This window comes from Mustela nivalis (assembly GCF_964662115.1).
Source record: "Mustela nivalis genome assembly, chromosome: 4".
NCBI classification, from domain to species: domain Eukaryota; kingdom Metazoa; phylum Chordata; class Mammalia; order Carnivora; family Mustelidae; genus Mustela; species Mustela nivalis.
The window spans coordinates 115876435-115898621 of record NC_139023.1 but is presented as its reverse complement, the minus strand read 5'-3'; the positions used below and the strand labels follow the sequence as shown (position 1 = coordinate 115898621).

General features: G+C 35.4%; 1 protein-coding gene across 1 annotated transcript in view; it reads left to right on the top strand.

Moving 5' to 3' along the window:
- Nucleotides 1-21378, top strand: part of MMRN1 (multimerin 1) — a 57571-nt gene extending 36193 nt beyond the window's left edge. The window contains exons 6-8 of the mRNA XM_082727426.1: nt 4899-6884; nt 19125-19277; nt 20520-21378. Coding sequence (XP_082583552.1) covers nt 4899-6884; nt 19125-19277; nt 20520-20941 — 2561 coding nt within the window. The 3' untranslated portion in view covers nt 20942-21378. The remainder of the gene's footprint in view (nt 1-4898; nt 6885-19124; nt 19278-20519) is intronic.
- The last annotated feature ends 809 nt before the right edge of the window (nt 21379-22187 follow it).

The following is a 22187-nucleotide window of genomic DNA, read 5'->3' as shown; positions in this document are numbered from 1 at the left end:
GGCTGTATTCCTTTCTGAAGGTTGTACTGGATAATCAATTTCCTGTTAATTCCAGTTGTTGTCAAAATTCATTTTCTTGCAGTTGTGGGACTGTGGTCCTCTTTTCTTATAGCTATAAACTGAGGCTCTTTTACAGCTTCCTGAGGCCACTGCACTTCTTGGCTCATGGCCTTTTTCCTCCATCTTTGAAAACCAGCAACACTGTTGGGTCCTCATGGTAGGTCTCAAACCCAACTCTTCTACCTTCCTTTTCCTCATTTAAGGACTCAGTGATTACATTGGACTGACCTGAATAATCCAGGATAATTTCCTCCTCTCAGGGTATTTAACCTTAATCACATCCGCCAAGGTCCTTTTGCCAGGAGGGTAACATATTCACAGGTTCAGGAAATTAGGGTGTGTATCTTGAGTGGAGCAGCATTATTCTACCTACCACAGGGATCTGTAGATAACAAGCAATTGCTGTGGTAGTGTTATATACAGGGTACCATGGGATCACCTGATGGTTTCAACAAATCCAATCTAAGGGCTTCTTTCTACAAAAAGAAGCCATCTCAACTAATAAGCTATAGATCAGGAGGAATTAATTAGGCAAATGGTTTCAAGGAGGGCATGGATTTTCTAGGCAGGTAATTTGGTCACTAGGAATCGCTCAGTTCTCTGGGTTAATTGCATGTTTCCCAATTTTAGGATTAGTAATCCCTTTCACTTTGTTTTACACGTAAAAATACACTTATTGTATAATCCCATATCTATCACATTATTTTTTTCTTTATTTTTCACGTGTGGTTCACAGGTAAAAGATAAGGTAGACGTTTTGTATCATCTACCAGTATGGCAGCACCATGATTTTTTTTTTTAATTATGTAGATAATTGGTATTGTTAAGCTCCTGAAGGAAAGACCCTGCCCTACACTTCTGGCATGTCCCTATGACCAAACTTACCAATGGCAAGCATGAGAAAGGAATATATTTTCCCTGAAGCGATAACATGAGAAAGAAGTCAAATAGAACAGTATATAATTAACTATAACCACCATAATGAAATTTGTTTAGCAAAATTCGGTTATCATTACCAAAGAGAATTAGAGAGAATTAGACCTGTCAACAGCTTTTTGTGAAACTACTAACAAAGATTCTGGCAGTGACACAGGAAAAAAGCATACACTCATAACAGCAACAAAACAAAATTCTCCCCTCAGTGTGAGGTGTTAGTTGTGTGCTAAGCATAATCAATTATGAAAACTAGAGAGCTCGTAGTTAATGAACGTTCATTCAGGAAACAAAAACTAAGCTCACCCCACAGTACTGTACTTGCCTAACAAAACCACAGCCCCTTCTCTTGCTTACTCTATATCCCAGTTCCATAAGAGATACCTGAATGTTATGCATAGGCCATACAGATATTGACATAAAGCACTTTGATATGTTTTTGCAAAATCAGATCTTGCACAATTTTTTAGCCTCAAATTATAGAAATGTTATGTGAAAAATTCCTTTTCCAGAAACAATAATCTGTTTTTAAAGCTAATAGTCTGTTTGATTTCTTTTCAGACATGGCTGTGATTTTATCCCATACCCAGTGTATTTTTCCATTAAAGATTTAAAATATGATAGGGGCACCTGGGTGGCTCAGTGGGTTAAGCCTCTGCCTTCAGCTCAGGTCATGAACTCAGGGTCCTGGGATCAAGCCCCACATCAGGCTCTCTGCTCAGCGGGGAACCTGCTTCCCCCCTCTCTCTGCCTGCTGCTCTGCCTACTTGTGATCTCTCTCTCTGTCAAATAAATAAATAAAATATTTTTAAAAATTTAAAATATGATAACTGAAGCACCTCCTAATTTCTATTTTCACTATTTACTTTTTTCCTAGTTACTTTGATTAACGACTCTGAAATAAATTTTACCTATTTACAGTGTTTTTACCTGTCATTCTTATTCTCACTTTCATTTTTTTTAAAGATTTTATTTATTTGATAGAGAGAAATCACAAGTAGATGGAGAGGCAGGCAGAGAGAGAGAGGGGGAAGCAGGCTCCCCGCTGAGCAGAGAGCCCAATGCGGGGCTCCATCCCAGGACCCTTGAGATCATGACCTGAGCCGAAGGCAGAGGCTTAAACCACTGAGCAACCCAGGCACCCCTTATTCTCACTTTTAGGTCATAGTGCTTTTTCTTTAAAAATTTTATTTATTTGGTCGTCTGGGTTTGACTCAGGTCAAGATCCTAAAGTCCCACAATCGAGTCCCACATCAGGATCCCAGCTCCACAGGGAGTCTGCTTCTTCCTCTAACCTTCTCCCCTCTCATGCTCTCTCTCACTCTCTTTCTCAAATAAATAAAGAAAATCTTAAAAAAATAAAAATAAAAATTTTATTTATTTATTTATTTATTTATAACATGCTTGCTCATGCAAAATTGGGGGGGTAAGGGACAGAAGGAGAGAGAGAGAGAGAGAATTTCAAGCAGACTCTGTACTGACCACAAAGCCCAATACTGGGCCAATCTCATGACCCTCAGATCCTAACCCCAGCCAAAACTAAGAAACACTTAACTGCAAGAGCCACCCACGTGCCCCAGATCACATTCTTTTTGTTGGATGAATTTTAAACAGCTATTTTTGTTGCCACAATGAATTAATTCAATTATTCTTAAGTTTTAGTTTACCTTTTCAATCTTGAAAAATATTTTAAGGCCAAAATTATATAAATTCCAAAAAGATCTGATCCCTAACCTTAAATATTTTATTGTATTTCATCAAGTTGTCATGAAAATTTAAGACAATTTTAACTAACAGGAAATGACTAAATGATCTTGTGGGAAGTGCAATAAAAAAAAAGAAATTTGTTGGGACGCCTGGGTGGCTCAGTTGGTTAAGCCGCTGCCTTCGGCTCAGGTCATGATCTCAGCGTCCTGGGATCAAGTCCCACATCGGGCTCCTTGCTCGGCAGGGAGTCTGCTTCTCCCTCTGCCTCTGCCTGCCATTCTGTCTGCCTGTGTTCACACTCTCTCTCTCTCTGACAAATAAATAAAAAAATCTTTAAAAAAAAAAAAAGAAATTTGCTATTGAGTAGCACCTTATACCCAGTGAAGCTAACATATTCTATTTTTAAGTATTCGAAGTCTAGTTTTCCAAATTTTGCTTTCTGTGTAACATATAAAATACACTCAGTGATGATTTGTTGTGCAAATGAGTAACCAGTTAAATGCTAAGTAAAATTTAGAAAATAAAAATACTTTAAAAACCTGCGGTGTGATTATTCTTGGTATCACATATAAAAGCTAGGACTAATTCAGTATAGTTTATCTTAATTGTGACTGCTTAAACTTTCTAATTAATGTAGCTTTTCCTTAGTATTTTGGTGGTCATTATTGTTCCCATACTTAACATTTCTACTATTATATTTTCCATTATATACAGATTGATTTTCACTTACTTATATTATTTAGCCTGTTAAATATATTTCAGTCTTCACTATGCTTAGAAATGTAAAATATATATATATATATATATATTTTTTTTTTTTTACTCTGGAAATACTGTTCCCTAAAGATCAATCAGCAATATTGAACTATAGAGTATAAGATTTCCAGGGAAGTCTTTATTCATGTAAACAATATTTACAGCTTTGTCTTTGTACCAGATTAATATCAAGATGCTCAAGCAGTACATCATTCTATTTGCTATAATTGATCTTTCACATACTTTTTATGTAAATCTCTCATGGGTCTCAGATACTCTTTAAAACGTGCTTATGAAATAGAGACATGTAGAAACTATATATTTTTATTCTACAATGATCTTTCTTAAATAAGTCTTACGACAGCCATAAGTCATTTCACAGTTGTGCAGACCTTCCTGTTCAAAATGCTTTGTAGGACATTGGCCACATTTTACATTACAGTCATTAGTTACCATTTGGATTTGAGTGGAAATATCTTCCATTTATAGACGCTTCATAGCTATGCAATATAAATACACCTCAAGCATATGTTTTATTTTTTCCCATTTTCTGTTTTTGCATGTAACAGGTTTGGTACGTTGTTTTTTTTCCATTTTTAAATATTAATTTCCTCTTCTGAATAGCTCTGAGTCTTGAGTTCTTCTGGATCCTTTTCCTTTTTTTTTTTTTAATACTACTTTTAGAACTGTCCATAATTCTGACTTTTGATCAGTCCATGCTTTCTAATACTGGAAATACTAATATATGTTTCATTAGCAGCAAGTTTCCTCTTATTTTTATAAACTTTATTTATTTTATTATTAATGTCATATTATGTTAGCCAATATATATCTTGAATTCTTATTTTCATTTGTCTTTGTTTTGTGATCCCCAAACCTCTCATTATTATTTTATTGTTGATATAAACTATTGTCGAATCTTGTGACTATTACTTCATAATTTTCCTTATTTGGGAATTTCATTAAATTTCTTCTCTGCAGTCAATTTATTCGTTTTTATGAGCTCAAAGCACAAGCCCTGAAACCTAATTACTAGCAGCCTAATAGCATAGTCATGAGATAACACCAGGTATTATTTACTGAGCCAGAGAACCCAAAGCCATTTATTTTCATACCAGAGTAAGACTAGGTTTAGAATCATAACATATGAGGATCTATTAACTGAAATCAGTGGCAGTTCCTTCATGTCTTTTGTTTATGACTGTGATATGTTCTACACCACAATTGATTTCTCTCCTCAGACTTACCAGTTAAGAAGGCTTTCACCTTCTATGAACTATAGTAATTTTTGGAATTTCATAAGTAAGTGTAGTGAAGAAATATTTTTATTATTACATGTTAGTGGTGCTTAGCTCAAATTTTTTTTATCATTTTAGAGATATCTGAAGTTTACCTAATTAAAATCATATATCATTTATTGTTGTTTAATATTTTTTCTCTAGGCCTAAAATCCAAAAGCATTAATGATCTGGTAAAGAACATAGTAAGAGAGCAATTTAAAATATTTCAAAATGACATGCAAGAGACAATAGCACAGCTCTTTAAGACTGTATCAAGCTTATCAGAGGACCTTGAAAACACCAGACAAATAATTCGACAGGTTAATGAATCTGTGGTTTTAATAGCAGTCCAGCAAAAGTCTGTTTTAATGCAAGAAAACAGGCCCACTTTGACTGATGTACTAGATCTAAAAAATCGCATTGTGAATATAAGGCAAGAAATTACTGTCACTTGTGAGAAGCCTATTAAAGAACTAGAAGCAAAGCAAGCTCACTTAGAAGGTGCTTTAGAACAGGAACATTCACGGAACATTTTGTATTATGAATCCCTCAACAAGACTCTGTCTAAAATGAAGGAAGTACACAAGCAGCTTTTATCAATGGAACAAGTATCAGATCAGAAGGGAGTTCCAACTGCTGAGTCAGTTCACAGTAATGTCACTGAGTACATGTCTGCTCTACAAGAGAACATAAAGAAGCAGGGTTTGATGATGCTGCACATGTTTGATGATTTGCACATCCAAGACAGCAAGATTAACAATCTCACCATTGCTTTGGAGATGGAGAAGGAGTCTATTAGGGGTGAATGCGAAGACATGTTATCTAAGTGCAGAAATGATTTTAAATTTCAAATTAAGGACACAGAAGAGAATTTACAAGTTTTAAACCAAACACTGGCTGAAGTCCTCTTTCCAATGGACAATAAGATGGATAAAATGAATGAGCAGCTAAATGATTTGACTTATGATATGGAGATCCTTCAACCCTTGCTTGAGCAGGCAACACCTTTTAGAGAGACAGTGGTGCAAGAACCACCAAAGGAAGCAATAGCTACAAGGAAGAAAGTGGAAAACCTGATAAGTGCTGTCAACAGTCTAAATATTCTTATCAAAGAACTTTCAAAAAGACACAACTCACTTAAGAATGAAGTACAGAGTCGTAGTGATGCCTTGGACAGGCGTATCAGTGAATATGCCTCAGAAATGGAAGATGGCCTAAATAAGACAATGATTATTATAAATAATGCCATTGATTTCATTCAGGATAACTACATGCTAAAAGAGGCTTTAAATTCAATAAAGTATAATCCCGAAGTCCATCATCAATGTACCCAAAATATGGAAACCATTTTGACATTTATTTCTCAATTCCAACACTTGAATGATTCCATTCAGATGTTGGTCAATGACGATCAGAGATACAACTTTGTTTTGCAAGTTGCCAAGGTCCTTGCAAATATGCCTAAGGAGGAAAACCTAAGTCAGTCCAGCTTTCAAAAGATTTATCAAATGTTCAATGAAACCACCTCCCAAGTGATAAAATACCAGCAAAATATGAGCCATTTGGAGGAAAAAATGCTTTCAGCCACAAATATTTCCAAAAATTTTGAAACTAGGTTGCAAGGTATTGAGACTAAAGTGGCCAAGACACTCATACCTTATTATGTTTCACTAAAAAAAGGCAGTGTGACCACAAATGAAAGAGACCAGGCTCTTCAACTGCAGGTACTGACTTCCAGATTTAAGGCTTTGGAAGCAAAATCCATTCACCTCTCGGTTCACCTCACTGCACTTAACAAAACTCTGTCTGAAGTCTTACTCATGTGTCATAATGCTTCTACACGTATCTCAGAACTGAATGCAAGCATACCTAAGCGGATAGAAAGTTCACAACCTGATCTTCAGCTTCTTCAGAAAGGCCTGACAGAATTCGTGGAATCAGTAATTGAAATAAAATCTCAAATCGCCATATCTAATTTAACTTGGTATATAAATCAAACACTGTCTGGTAGTCTTGCCAATGTTGCCAAGTCTCAGAAGCAAATAAAACCAGTGCTGAAGAAACCCAGTTCACTTAAAAAACCAACAGTGAATCTGACCACTGTCCTGATAGGCCGGTCCCAAAGAAACACAGACAACCTAGTTCCTGGTAAGATATTGCTAAAATAATAACATTTAATCTCTCTTTTTATTTAAAAGATGTTTAGTAGATCTGTGGGGTTTATCAATACCATAAGAAATAAAAGGCACTTTCTTGAACTTGAGTGAATAGTTAAGTAATTCAAAGATCACTGATATACCATTTGAAGCTGATTCCATCCTATGTAAATCAGGCATTAAGTGTTTATCATGTAAATATTTGTCCTACATGTTTCTTTTTTTCTGACAAGACCCCTGTAATACAATCAGATTTCTCCCTGTAGAACATTTTTGCTTTTATGTATAATTAAGGAAAACTATGAGATAATGAGCTTCTGAATGAAAATGACCAGACTGAGTCTTACTCATTTTGGCATTATCTGACAAAATGTCTGGTATACTATAGGAACTCAGTAAATATCTGTTGAATGACTGAATGAATGAGTGCATACTTGAGCAGGAATTTGATTTGGGTAGGTCACAGCAAGCTACAAATGCCAAACTAAGTGTCTTAGTCCATTTGGGCCACAATAACAAAATACCAAAGACTGAAAGAGCCCCAAATAACAGAAATGTATTTCTCGCAGTTTTGGAGGCTAGAAAGTCCAAGATCACTGTGTCAGCATGGTTACACTCTGGTGAGGGCCCTCTTCCTGGGCCACAACCGGTGACTTCTTGCTGTGTTGTGAGCCATCTCTCTGGGTATCTCTTAAAAGAACACTGATCCTGTTCATGAGGGCTCCATGTCCCAAAGGCCCTACCCCCTAATATCACCAACTTTGGGGTTTAGAATTTCAACATAAAAATTTTGGGTGGACACATGTAGATTATAACACTAAGTCCTTTAGACACAGTTTTGTAAGAACAGTCTTTGAAACTTTGGAGGAGAGGGTTGGGTATGAGAAGAAACGTATCTCAGAGGCATGAAGCTAGCAGTAGTTATAGAGCAAGACTGCAAAGAATGAAATTAGAGATACCAGTTAGGACAGTATTAACAGAGTGGTAAGAGCCAGATCTGAGGAAGAGGAAGGTGAAACAGAGGGGACAAATGTGAAACTTGTTGTGAAGGTAAAATTAACAGAAACAGCTGGAGAGTGGAAAAACAGATGATCCAAGGAACAACAAATCAGGATTTTGGGTCATAGTTGTTTCGGGGATTTCTCTGTAACTTTAAGCAAGTCCACCTCTCTGGGTCTCTGTTTCTTCCTTTTCAGTGATGGGATTGGGGTAGGTATTTTGCTGAGCTCATTAGCAGGAATATGTGCAGAGCGCATTACTGTATAAAAAACGTGAACTGTTCACAGCCTGAATGCATGGCACCTGGGAGGGAGAAGACCTAGAATACTCTGAAGTTTTGAATTTGGGAAATGATAGGGTAGCAGGGTAATTAATAGATGTTGTAAACACCAGAAGAGAGGCATAAATCTGGGAGGAAGGAAGAATTCAATGCAGTGCTTATAAACATACAGAAGTCTCTCATGAAAGAAGTGTCTCATGAATGTGTTTGGACTCTTCACAATGAGAAGAATAGCTGCTGATTCTGACTAAAAGAAACGGCAGTGTTCCTCTCATAGGAGTCTGCTATTAAGTTATATGAGCAACCGGATTAATTTTTTATTGTATTGCTTTCTAATTACAGAAGAGTGATCACTGTCCTGACATAATATGACTCCATCTTTAGTCTCTGAATGTTTTGATAATATTAAAAATCACAGAATAATACAAAGCTGAATTGCTTCTTGACTACTTAAATTACTGTATTTATTTATGGCTTCCTTGCATTTCGTCTGACCCAGGAAGACCAATCTTCTCATGTGGAATCACAGAACAAACAATTCAGATGTACATGTTTCCTAGAGAAAGATGGTAGTAGTTCGATAGGAGATGTTCTTACACTAATCAGGAAAAATGATAAACTGTTCTTTTTCCATTTTATCTCAATCCTTGGCCTTCTGTGGACATTGCAAATGAGTTTCAGTTAAGCTCTACTCCAGCACATGTGGTCATACACCAGGCAAACCATGTTATTTCTTTTTTTTTCTTAAACCAAAAAAAAATGCCTGGACCTATATAGTAAATATAAAATTTAAATAGCTTCAAAATTAATTGAGATAAAAGGCTTAATACACATAAGAACTTATAAATTTTTATAGTATAAAGAATGCCTGTTAGTTTATAAAAATTGTATTTAGTTATTTATATAGCAGGTGACTCAATATTGAACTTAATGGGCTAATAATTGCTTCCTGTTACTTTATTTACTGGAAGTAGAATTTTTTTTATAGACCTGTCTACAAAAATTAGTAATTAATTACACTTTATGTAATTAAATTATTTATACTTTATAAATTAAATAATTACACTTTAGGTAAGACCAGCAGCATAATGTGTAGGACCCTTTAGTAGTTGTGTAGATATGCATACTTATTAAGCCAGCTTCGATGGGCCATAAAATCGATGGCATTCGTTGGACAGCTGAGCTGGTGAAGTCTTTGCATGGTGATAAAACCAGTGGACTCAGTCTAAGTTTTCCTGTAACAACAAACCAGCTGTGGGGCACCTGTGTGGGTCAATCAGTTAAGCCCCTGACTCTTGGTTTCTGCTCAGGTCATGATCTCAGAGTGGTGAGATCAAGCCCCTTTGGGCTCCATGCTGGGCACGGAGACTGTTTAAGTTTCTTTCTCTCCCTCTCCTTCTACCTCTCCCCCTGCTCGTGCTCACTGTCTTTCTCTCTCTCTCTCTCAGAAAAAAAAAAAAGAAAAGAAAAGAAAAGAAAAGAAAAAGAAAAAAGTAAAGAATAAACCAATTGCAATTAACCACTTTGTTTGATACCCTGTTTCATACCATGGGTGGGACACACTGGCACACTGGCTAAAATTTGGTTGTTTCCTTTGACCTTTACTATTATATTATAAATAGCCATGTAGCCAGATTAACATCAGAAGATAATTTATCATCATCTTATGAATCTCACAATAATGTTATTCAGATTAGAGTCACTATCATTTGCAGAATAATAAGTGCCATTAATAGAATGAAAAATCCTATGAATTTAGTTTTTAAAAGTTAATTTTAATACTGATAACTTCCTTTTAAGCCTAATAGTAATATTATAATAACATAACATTGGATACTACTTATTAATAACTATATCACAGGTGCTATACAAATTATACTATATATGTTAGCTCAGTTAACAATACTTAGGAAGTAGTTGTCATTATTGTTATTTTGAAGATAAGTAAGCTAACCCTCGGAGAGATGAACTGACCTCTTCTGCTTAAGGTCGTGCAACTAGCTGGTAATAGAGCTGACTCCTGGTCTGTTGGACCCAGGACTCAGTCCTCAACCCCTCTACTCAAAGAGATTGTGGAGTATGTTCACCTGCCTTTCTCTTCCTTCTGCTTCTGTTCAGGGCATCAGATCTGAGTATGGCTCTATCTGAATATTCCAGATGGCCAGAATCAGTACTCTGAAGGAGTTTTCCTTCTTGAGGATCCAAATACTGCCATTCATTTCTGTATGGTAAAGGAGGTGCTCCTTTTCAGTTTGGATTTTTCTGTGATATGACTGATGGGCAGTTGTCATTGGAAGTGACCATCAATTATTCACAACATCTTTCCTTGACTAATGTGGAGGGAGGGCAAAATGCAGGGTCCTATCCCTCTCACTTCTTGTGAGGTGGCCCCACATTCAGTTATGTTAATTATGATTCCTCCTAGGCCAGTGCTGATAAGCTATTCCAGTTGAATCACTAAATATTTGATTTGTGTCTAAATAATATTCCCATAGACACCAAGAAGGTTTTATTTCATCTTTGAAGATTTGTTTGTACAGCAATTGGCAGACTTGTCCCTGCAGGAGGGTTTGGCTGCTTGCCTCCTAAGAGGAACTCAGTCATGTGTTAACACATCCATATTGACGACAACATCACGGAGGATAGGTACCTGATGCTTGAGACCACTGACTTTTTATTGCAACACTATTCCCAATGTTTGCCAGGTATACTTAACTCTCATAATAAACCTCTTTTATTCATAATTACTCCTTTAACAACTCCTCTTAAGAAAGATTACCTTCCACAGAAGATTTGGTAGTGTACCAAATACAACTTTTTAAAATTATCATCACTGAGGATATAAGCGATTTAACAGAGAAAAAATAAGAGCCTGGATATTTCACTGTTTTATTCTGTTTTAAACCCACTTTTAATTTTTGTGGCTCTGCATTGAGGCAATTATGATGACTAAGGAGCACTGATTTTGGAGTCAGGAAACGAACGTTCAGGTCTTGCCTGGCAATGTTTTTTTTGTAACAAGTCATTCATTTTCCTAAAATTTGCTTTCCTCATTTGTAAAATATAGAATAATATAATCACCTCAAAAGTTTATTTTGAGGATTGTGAACTAACTTGTAGATAGTATGTTATTAATTTAGTTCTAATTATATGATGCTTGTTTTTAGCTATACCCAACATTTATGGGTTTTCTCTAATATTTTCACTTAATAATATTTGATATATACTCTTTACATATATCAACATAATTTACAGACTTAGGTATTCCATCATCCTCTATCTTTACTTTATAAATCATTGCATTTTAAATTCAATATATGTTTATAACTTATGTCTATAATAATAACTCAAAAAGAATAACATAGAAAATATAAAGGCTCAGCTGCACAAAAATGAATGTGTATCAATAAATGCTAAAAAATATCTGCAAAAATTTTAATAATGGTCTTTTCCAAGGTATTTCCTACTCTTTAGATGTCTTCCCATATTATTAAAAAAATAACATTTTCAAGATAACTTGAGGCATCAATAAGTTGACTTCTCTCCAAAATGGTTAACTAAAAGCTGATTAAATTTTGAAGGATAACTGCTTGCATTTAGAATTTATGGTGTGTTTTATAGGGTCTCTAAAACCACACACAAGTTCGGTGATCTGTTAGCATCAACTCCTGGAACTCAGCACAGAGTGATGCACATAGCTGAAGTTTATTATGGTGAAAAGATACATGGTAGGATCAGTGGGGGGAAATGATACAGGCCGAGTCTGGAGAAATCCACGTGCAAACTTCCTTATGCTCACTCTGTCCTGGGATGGGACATGCCTGTGTGTGCTCTTTTCTCTAATCACAAATACACATACACACACACACACACATACACACACACACACACATACACACACACATACACACACACACACACAAATGTGCAATATTTCTCTCAAAGGAAGTCCATCAAATAGCACCCAAGGGTTTTACTGGGGCTTGTCTTAGTCAATTCAGACTACTATAACAAAGTACCATAGATTGGATCGCTTATAAACTATAGAAATTTATTTCTCACAGTTCTGGAGGCTGGAAGTCTCACATCAGGCCATCATCGCTGCAATCTGGTGAGAACCCTCTTGCAGGTTGCAGACTGCCAGCCCCTTGTATTCTCATGTGGCAGGAAGGGATATAGTGAGAGACCTCTCTGGGGTCTCTTGAAAAAGGCACTACTCCCATTCATGAGGACTCCACCCTCATGACCTAGTCACCCCTCCAAGTCCCTACCTACCAATATTATAAGATTGGGGGTCAGGATTTTAACATATGAATTTTGAGTGGACACAAATATTCAGTCCATAACAGGACTGGTCACATAGGCACCCTCTGCCTAGTCCATACCAAAATTCTGGACTATCAGAAAGAAGTCAGATGTTCAGCCTAAACATATTGTTTGTACAAATAGTCTGGGCACAGTGGATGACACATACAGTTAGGAAATGGCAAGAAGCCAAGAGCCCAGATGTGGGCTAAGGGAAAAGCCTGGCAGGCAGCCCTTTCTAAAGATAGCAGTCTCAGGCCTGCTTAATGAATTCCTTTCTGCTCATGATTTTAAAGGTATTCTTTGTGTCACAATTGATTAGCAAGCCTACCCACTGGGGATAGTCTCCCTAGTTGTTGTCAATAAAACCAGTGTTGAAGAGAATATTAAGTGAATTATTTTCATTTATGGTTCCCTGGGAGAAGATACGCCTCTCCAGCTTTCTGCGTAATTCTCCTTCCAATGGAAGGATGACAGTTGAGGAGAGGATGCTGGCAAAATTGACAGCCCCTTCCTGCACCTTGTCGTGCAGTAAAATGGCTATGATGTCTTAGGTGAGCAGACAGGAGCCATGTGTTTGATTCCTGCATATGAACCAAAATTTATAACACATGGTCTGACAAAAAAAGGAAATTGGACAGAATACCAGGTCCCATTTACACAGACACTGCACCTGTTTGGGTTCTTTCTCCATCTAGAATCACAGGAGCTCTTTCTCAACAATGGACTATTTCTTTGGCATCTGAGAGTTGAAACCAAATTTGATTATTAACTGATCTATAATTAAATACAACAAATAGATGTCCTTCTACTGGTCATCAAAAGCACTGTGAATTCAAAATTGCCCATGTGGTATTATTTTGTGTCATATTAATTATCAAACATGAAAAGGAAAGTGTAGGGATTATTAAATCACATATAGTGAACTTACTGCACAGTGGTCTGAGTTGCATCTTGACAAAAAAACTGAAGGATAAAAATAATAGCTGTACCAAATTTTTATTGAACATGAAGTTTGAGAAACGTGCTTTAAGGTTGCCAATTTTAGTATACACAGCTTAAAGTGACTCTGAAAAGAAATAATACATATTTTATTATAAGTTTAATTGGAACTATTCAACTATGTTTATGTTGAATAACATTTTGTTGTCTCTATGGTTTTCTTTTGCCTTTTCCTAATGAGTAATGATTTGTACAGATTTTAATACGTTTGTCATTTTTTAAATGTGCTTTTGATTAAAGGTTATGACTTTTAAGAAAAAGGTGAATAGAGTTGATAATATCAAATAAAAACATTTGATTTCCTGGGTCATGACTTAAGATAAATAAATGATAATTTAATGACAAAGGTTAGAGTAAATCTTCTGGGACAGGGATAATACATTTGGTAAGGATTGCTGATATGATTAAATGAGCTTTAAAATTATATTTAAAGGACTGAGGAAAAAAGATCTCAAAAACAGTATCAAGAGCAACAGATATGACTTATAAAGAACAAAAATAAAAACACTATGAAGGAAAAGTAATAACAATATTACAGTTAAAAACATTATAACAGTTAAAAACAATCTAACAGTTAAAAACAATATTTCCATCCACCCATCCATACACCAATGGACAAAATATGAGTACTTAGAACAAGGAGTTTGGAAATGTCATATAAACAAATAAATATCCACATTTTTTAAAGTTGTTGGAAAGGAATATATAGAGTATTTTTAGAACAACAGAGGGATAAACCTTATTTGATAGGAACAATTTTGATAAACGGGGACACAGCATAGTGTTGAGAGTTAATATGTCCATAAGTGGAAGGAATCATTTTAGAGAGCATTGGAATTGGGATGAAAAATAAAGTCCTAATGTTGTGTGAACATGTTACCTTGAGCAAAAGTTGTGTAGTGGATTTGTACATAATGTGTTTCTCTGTGTAGGAAAAGCTGGCCCAAAGGCAATGCTAGGTTTCCTCAGTAATCTGTTGGAAACTCCATTCTGCTCCAAGCAGAAATCTGCCCTCTGCAATGTTATTATTAAAATAAAGAAAGAAAAAATAAGATTTTTTAATAATTTTTTATTTTTTTTAATGAACATATATTCTTTATCCCCAGGGGAAAAAAATAAGATCTTAATGATGAAATATGACTAAACAATGAAAATACCAAATAAAATTAAAAATACATGTAAAACACACATAAAAATAAGAACGAAGGAGAAAACATCAATATAATATGCTGCTTTATTTTATCCATTGAATATCTATTGAGTAAGTGTTGAATGAGCCCTGAGAAAGACTGAGTAGACAGAGTGGTAAATTCAACACACTTTCTCTTCTTACGGACCTCATGCATTACACAAATAATTATAATAAAGAATGGCAAATATTAGCAAAGGCAGAGTGCTTTTGAAAATGTAGGGAGCTCTCCAATCAGTTCAAATTTAACATGAACATTTATGAAATATAGAAGTAGGATTAATAGGAAGGTGTAACTTGAGCATTTATTAGGGTCCAGAAAGAACAGACCAGAACGAATTGAAGCTTATGAAACATTCCAAGATAATGGCAAAAAAAATTTAGTCATGGTCAGAGCAGGGAAATGAATATTGAAGGATTAGTTATGCCATTTGCACAAGATAGTAGAATGTCGAGTTAGCAGAACTGTTCAACTAATTGCGCCGACCTCTACCAAAGAAAATAAATGGACTGGAAAGAGTTTAAGAATTCCTGAAGCCCAAGGTAGGGGAGAAGCTGTGAAAAGTTTGCTTGAGATGATTCCTTGTCTCTAGAAAAACATGCCAGTGACTCCATAGCATCAAATTCTACCTGGTCTTTGAGAACTGTGGGAAGGGATTGAGTGTTGGATTATATATCATCATCTACTCAATCTTCCAATGATTTGCTCATTCACCTTAATTGTTTTTAAGTTTTTATTTTCACTCCAGGTAGTTAACACACAGTATTATATGAGTTTCAGATGTACAGTATGGCGACTCAGCAATTCCTTACATGACCCTGTGCTGGTTTATTCATCTTTAAAAAGACATTTTTGCACTCGGTATGTCAGGCACTGTGCTAATTAGCAGTGACACGCCGTGTAGTTGAGGACCCAAGCCCTGACTTAGAGAAAGCTCACAATCTAATTGGAAGTCAGGACATGGGAGCAATTACAGTGGAGTGCGATAAGTTCAACAAGAGAACTTCTGTGCATCTGACAATAATTAAGAGAATTAACGTAATTAATTCTATTGATGGGGATGAGAGAAGATTTCGAAAAGAAAATGATGCTCTTTGGGGGTCTGATCTTTGTTGTTAATTCAAGAAAAAATTGCCTTTTGAGACAAATATGTGCAGGAACTTACAAAGGTAACTAATCATTTTTTAACTATTTTAGTAATAAAGTAAAAAATGTAAGATGGATGATGTACCAAAGTAGATTTTAGCCGATTGTATATTAAAATGTAAATAGTTTCAATTTGATAAGTCAATGCCAATCAGTCTTGGTTGTTATAAAACTCTGTGCTTGACACTGGTCCACTAATATTTTTATCAGTGATTTAGATGAACACATAAAGAGTAAATTTGGAAATGATGAAGTTCATTAAAACATCGTGTACAGAATTAAAACAAAGAACAGTTTCTATGGACAGGTGATAAGTCCAATAAGATAAATGTAATTCTTGGTAATAATTGCAAGTTCATGCTAAAATGACTTAAATAAATATGAGATTTTAGATAATTTCAGTGACATCAAGGCATAGAAGACCTGCTATGATGCAATGTAATATAGATGCAAAAATAGACAATGAACACTTCATGTTTATATAATGTTAACAGAAGTATAAGGTCATTTTATTTCAGTATAAGGTCATAACTGGCGGTTGTTACTGTAGCCTGCTCTAATCAGTCTATTCCTAATACATCCAGTTCTGGGAGCCATAGGCATAATTTTATGTGTCATAATGTGAATTATTGAGGCAGGGACTTGGAGACCAGAGATATCTAAAATATCAAAGAAGGCAAGAAAGGAACTTAAAACACATGTGACAGAAGAAGGTGCAGACCAGTGTGCGAAGCACCCTGAACAGGAATTCGGAGGGTACATGAGAGGTGCCCCAGCAGGCAAACCAGGTGTATTTTCAGCAAGTTTGAGCTACTACAGTGATAGGAGACAGCAGGCCCCAAGAAAACTCAAGTGAACCCTTTCTCCAGATGAATGACCCTGGAATAAAGGGCAAAATGGCATCCTCTAAAAGTTGGAATAAAGAAGTTGGAATAAAGGGCAAAATAGCATCTTCTAAAATGGCTCAAAGAGAACGAGGAAACACCCCCTTCCTAGAGGTAATGGAATAGACAAAGGAGAAAGATGAAAAGTGCATCCTAGATGTTAAATAGAAGGCAAAGACCCTGGTCATATAGAATCAACATAGAGTCAATAGCAATAAAAAAAAAAAGTACATCTGTTTGATCCCTGTTTCATGCATGGGGCAGTCTCTAGGTGAGAGTGCATTTATAAGAAAATGGGAAAATAAGAATTATAGAGCTAATCAGATAGCATAAATAATCTAGTGTGCCCCAGCTCCCCTGCACAGTTGATTCATTCCTAGTGAAACCCAGTAATTGAAGGCCACCCTGTGATTCAATCACTGTGCTAGATTCAGAAAACGTGAAAACAAATGAAGCCAGTGCTTTGACGTCAAGAATTCACATTTCCATAGGCATTAGAGAATCACTGAAGTTTTTAAAGTGAGGAAGAAATGGACTAGGTTTTAGAATGATAGCTAATAGTGAATAGAGGGGTTTAAGAACCTATTCACTTGGTTGAGAAAAGATGTTAAAGAAAATGTAGACCAGTTTGAAACATTTTGAAAAGCTATTGCATATATGTAATGTTTTCCATATGTATCTTAGTGAGAAAAATAGTGTATGGAATATTGCAAAAGTATATCAAAATAATATAAACTATTCTTTAATTACTAAGTAATATATATTTTCTTTGAAAAAAAAATTCTAATACCGGCATGTAGTTTGGTCACAATCTATGTGAATTTGAATTATTTAAACATGAAGCATAACATATATGAAACATTTACAGATCGCATTTCTTGAGAAAAATGTTAAACCAAACAACCCTAAATTTAAGTCATCAACAATCCGTATTTTGAAATGAGTGAATTGTAAACTGTTCAAACTTGTCACAAGGTGGCGCCATAGCGGTAACTGTGACCAACAACCTATTCTTCCCCAACATTTTCTCTGTTTTTACATAATGATGTATGATGTTTATAACCATATTCATAATTTAAGGTTTTCTAAATAATTGAAAATATTCTATATCTAATGTGTGAACTGGATCTTGCTACCTTCAGTAAATCAAATTTGTCCGGGGATCTATCTCATACTTTAACTACTGTCTAATATTCCTTAGGGAAAAGATACCTATAATTTATTTAACAATGAAATGGTCATTTAGGTGTCTTACAGTTTTTCACTAATGCAAATGATGCCATAAAGAATATTTTTAACAGTTTTCTTTGTATACATAGGCAAGTATCTCTGGAGTATATATTCTGCCAGGAAAAATTTCTGGCTTTGAGCAAATGAACCTTCTTAATTCTGATAAATATGGTTAAACTGTTCATTCTGAGCTTCTAACAATTTAAGCTCTAACCAACATTGTATGAGAATGCCCATTTTCTTCATCACTGGATATCTTGTATCTTTTTGAATGTTGATGCCTGATAAAGTGTTGGTGGTAAAAATTTATTAATTAATTTGTAGTGAAATTGAATAAGCTTTAAAAATTTTAATGAAATTTTGCATTTTTCATTCAGTAATTGGCCAGTTCATATCATTTGCCCATTTTTCCAGTTTTTTTTCCCACAGTCTCTTAGATTGGTCAGAACTTTTCATGTTTTAAATATTATCCATTAGATCTTTGTTTCTGTCAAAACATTTTTCTCTTAATCTGTCACTTATCTTTGACCCTGAACTTTTGAACCTTATCTTTGAAACTGAACTTTTGAGCCTGCAACTTTGGTTGCAAATGTGTTTTAATTCTTATGTGGTCAAATGTCAGAATTTTTCTCTTACGGCTTTTGGATTTTTTGTTTTGTTTTGTTTTGCTTTGAGTTCTCCAAAATTTTAAAGCTCTACAAAGATATCCCTTTTACTTGATCATAATACAATCATATAGGTTGTTGTTTTTGCCTTTATCATTTTTGTACATGTGCAAAGTATGTTTTTATGAATATTCAGTTATGTTAGCACCGTGTATTCAATAGAATACTTTTCTTCTCCAACGGTTTGTAATATTACCTTTATCATGTATCACTTCCAAATAGATCTAAATCTGAGTCCAGTTACCCTATTCTGTTCTACAGTTAACCAAAATCTTAACATTTTCACATAAAGAAGTACAGTGGGTTATCCCCACTTAGACTATCACAGGATGATCCCCACTTCCAAGACGTAGTTAAAGGAGCTCGGAGACTTGAGAGGTTTGTATGAAGTCCTGTGACTACACGCCCAGCCTGCGCCCGGGACCCATTTTTCTTATTTCTCCTTCAGCGTTTTTCCCATTCTGTCTCAAACTGTAAGATCGAGGAGAAAATAGGTCACCTTCACCCTCTTTTATCTGGACTCTTTTTCAGCAACAGAGGAGTATTCAGACTGTAGCAGGTCCCCATGCCAGAATGGGGGCACGTGTATAAATGGAAGAGGGAGCTCAGTCTGCGCCTGCCGGCATCCCTTCACCGGTGACAACTGCACTGTCAAGCTGGTGCAAGAAAACGCTTTAGCGCCAGGTACGAAAGCGCATGCGTCCTTGGATTGGCTCGCTATCCTAAACAAAAACGCTTCTTGAAAACGTTTACCAAGGAGTATTTAAACCAGATTAATCTGGACTCGTGAGGATTAGTTCCTTTTGCCTCTGAAATTTACTGAGTAACATACGTGATTTACAAGTGGAAATGTCGGCCCGGTAAATCCATATTGATGTACACTTGTTGACGTTTTCGATATTGATAGGACAGAGGCAGTCTTTTTCTTTTCCCGGGCAGCTTAATACAGATGCATATATGTGATGGGTACAAACTCCTTCTCCTCAAACAAGCTGATAAAGAAATAGATCTTTGATTCATATCACATATGATTTAAATGAAGCTTTAAAAAGTAATTAGCAGCGCGTCTTCCATGAAGGTTAAGCTAATAATGTCATTTTGACTGGGTGAGGACTGTTAGAACATGCTCAAAAGTACTGAGTAAAACAAAAAGCCCCCCCACCCTTGTTTTTGCCCATTTACCTTCATAAGTATTGTTTGTTATAAATTAACTTCAAGAGTGTACCATTTCTGAATTTTTCATTTAAAATTTGTGCAGCATTTAAAATATATTTTCTTTAATGACCACAAAAACATATTTCAAAACAGCCTTTTCTTAATAATATGCTGCATAGCAAAGAGTAAATTTTTTAGTCTATTATTTGAATCTCAGCCTTTATAAGTACATTTGGCATTAATTACACAGAAAATTGCTTTTGTCTACTTCTCTGTACTGCATATGATTGCACTTGGTTTCCATTTTAGCCTCTAGAAACTGTTTGACAAGATGCTGGAAAAATTGTTTCTACATCATGTCAGCTTCAATTCCTACAAGGGGCTTTAAAACGTTCTGGCATACCATAATAATCATAGAGTGCTTTGAATTCCTTTATCTCTGGAGAGATCAAAGCACCATGCAAATTAATCTTTGAGGCATTTCTATGAGGGATATATCAAGCGCTATTATCATTCCATCTTGATCTGAATGGAGAAACTGAGGCTCACAGAGAGCAAATGATTGCAGGTAATTCAGCCAAGAGAAGAAGCAAGCATCCAGACACTTATACCCTTGTTAAAAATTTGATGAATGACCTTGGTTCCTTCTGTGACCCCTTTTTGTAACTGTGATAAAATGATAAAGAAATGAGAAAAGACAAAGCATGATAAAAAAAAAACAAAAACATATACCAAAACATGAAAACCGACTCCCTTTTTTTCTTGTAACAGATTTTTCCAAAGGATCTTATAGATATGCACCGATGGTGGCCTTTTTTGCATCTCACACATATGGAATGTCGACGCCTGGTCCTATCCTGTTTAATAATTTGGACGTCAATTATGGATCTTCATATACACCAAGAACTGGAAAATTCAGAATTCCTTATCTTGGGGTGTATGTGTTTAAATATACCATTGAGTCATTTAGTGCCCATATCTCTGGATTTTTAGTGGTTGATGGAAGAGACAAGCTTGCGTTTGAGTCTGAGAATATTAACAGTGAAATACGCTGTGACAGGGTTTTAACTGGGGATGCTTTATTAGAGTTAAATTATGGGCAGGAAGTGTGGTTAAGACTTGTAAAAGGAACGATTCCCGCCAAATTTCCCCCTGCTACAACATTTAGTGGTTACTTGTTATACCGTACATAAATTCATATGAAAGACAGACTATCAATTTTCTTAAAAAGGAGCCAGTGTTTTATTTATCTTTGCCTGCACATCTGTTCTGTTTTTGTCTTTTCTACATGAAATGAAAATCAGCTTCTTTTTTAATCTGAGTAAGGCTGTAAGTTTGTCTATGTCATAAGGTTATTTGAATATCTTATACAATGAAGTTCTTGCTTCTAATGAGATTTAGGGGCAGAGAAAGCAAAGTGTGTTTTAACAAATATTTTAACATAATGGTTCTTATTCTCTCATGTTAAGTCATTTAACATAAGGTAATCCGATTAAATGGCAATCATTCAATTTTGTCAGTCACAGTAGTCCTTCCAATAAAATGCTTACCTCTTGTTATTCACTATGTATATAAATATATAACATATATTTCCTAAATTCACAATTCAAATAAATTACTCAAAGACCAAGAAGTGTTGTTGTTTTTTAACTTTGATTTTAACTCTTCTCTACTGGGTTGATCAATTTTATGTGTTAAAATTTTCATTTGTAACCAAAATTAAGAAAGTTGCATTCGAAACTTGAAATATGCTTAACTATTTTTCTCTGCCTATAATAAGAGGTTAAAGTAATAACTGACAAGTTGTTGAACATTTAAGTCTATGTCTGAGCATATGTAAGTGGGTCTTTTACCTGCGCCCATTATAGAATATCTACAGGGAAAATAAAGGCTTCCTCTAGAGAGTATCTTTCTTTAGCAGCACATGCAGGCCTGCTCATATTCTTACAAAGAGCACATAACCTTCCAAAGTAATACTACAATTTATGGAATGTTCACTATGTCCTGATTCTCTTCTAAGGAACTTACCTGTAGCATCTCACTGATTCTGCACAAAAACTCTTACAAAGTGGGTATTAGTATTATCATTTTTACAGCTGAAGAAACTGAGACACAGAGAGATTAAGGAATGGACCACGCTCCATGACTAGTAAAGACTGAGGCAGGATTTAGAACAAGGCCAGGTCTCCTCGGCAGCTGTCACACCTTGTCCATTTTGCCTCCAACAGACCTACCACAATTTATGTAAAAATTTCTTTAGATTGTTTATAAAGTTTTATTACAACAACATTGCAGCGAATACCCTTAAAGGTACATTTATTACATATTTGGTAAAGTGTTTCTGAAGAATAGATTCCTATAAGTAGGAGTGAAAATAATAATGAAAAAGAATTTGGGGGGCACCAGGGTGGCTCAGTGGGTTAAACCTCTGCCTTCAGC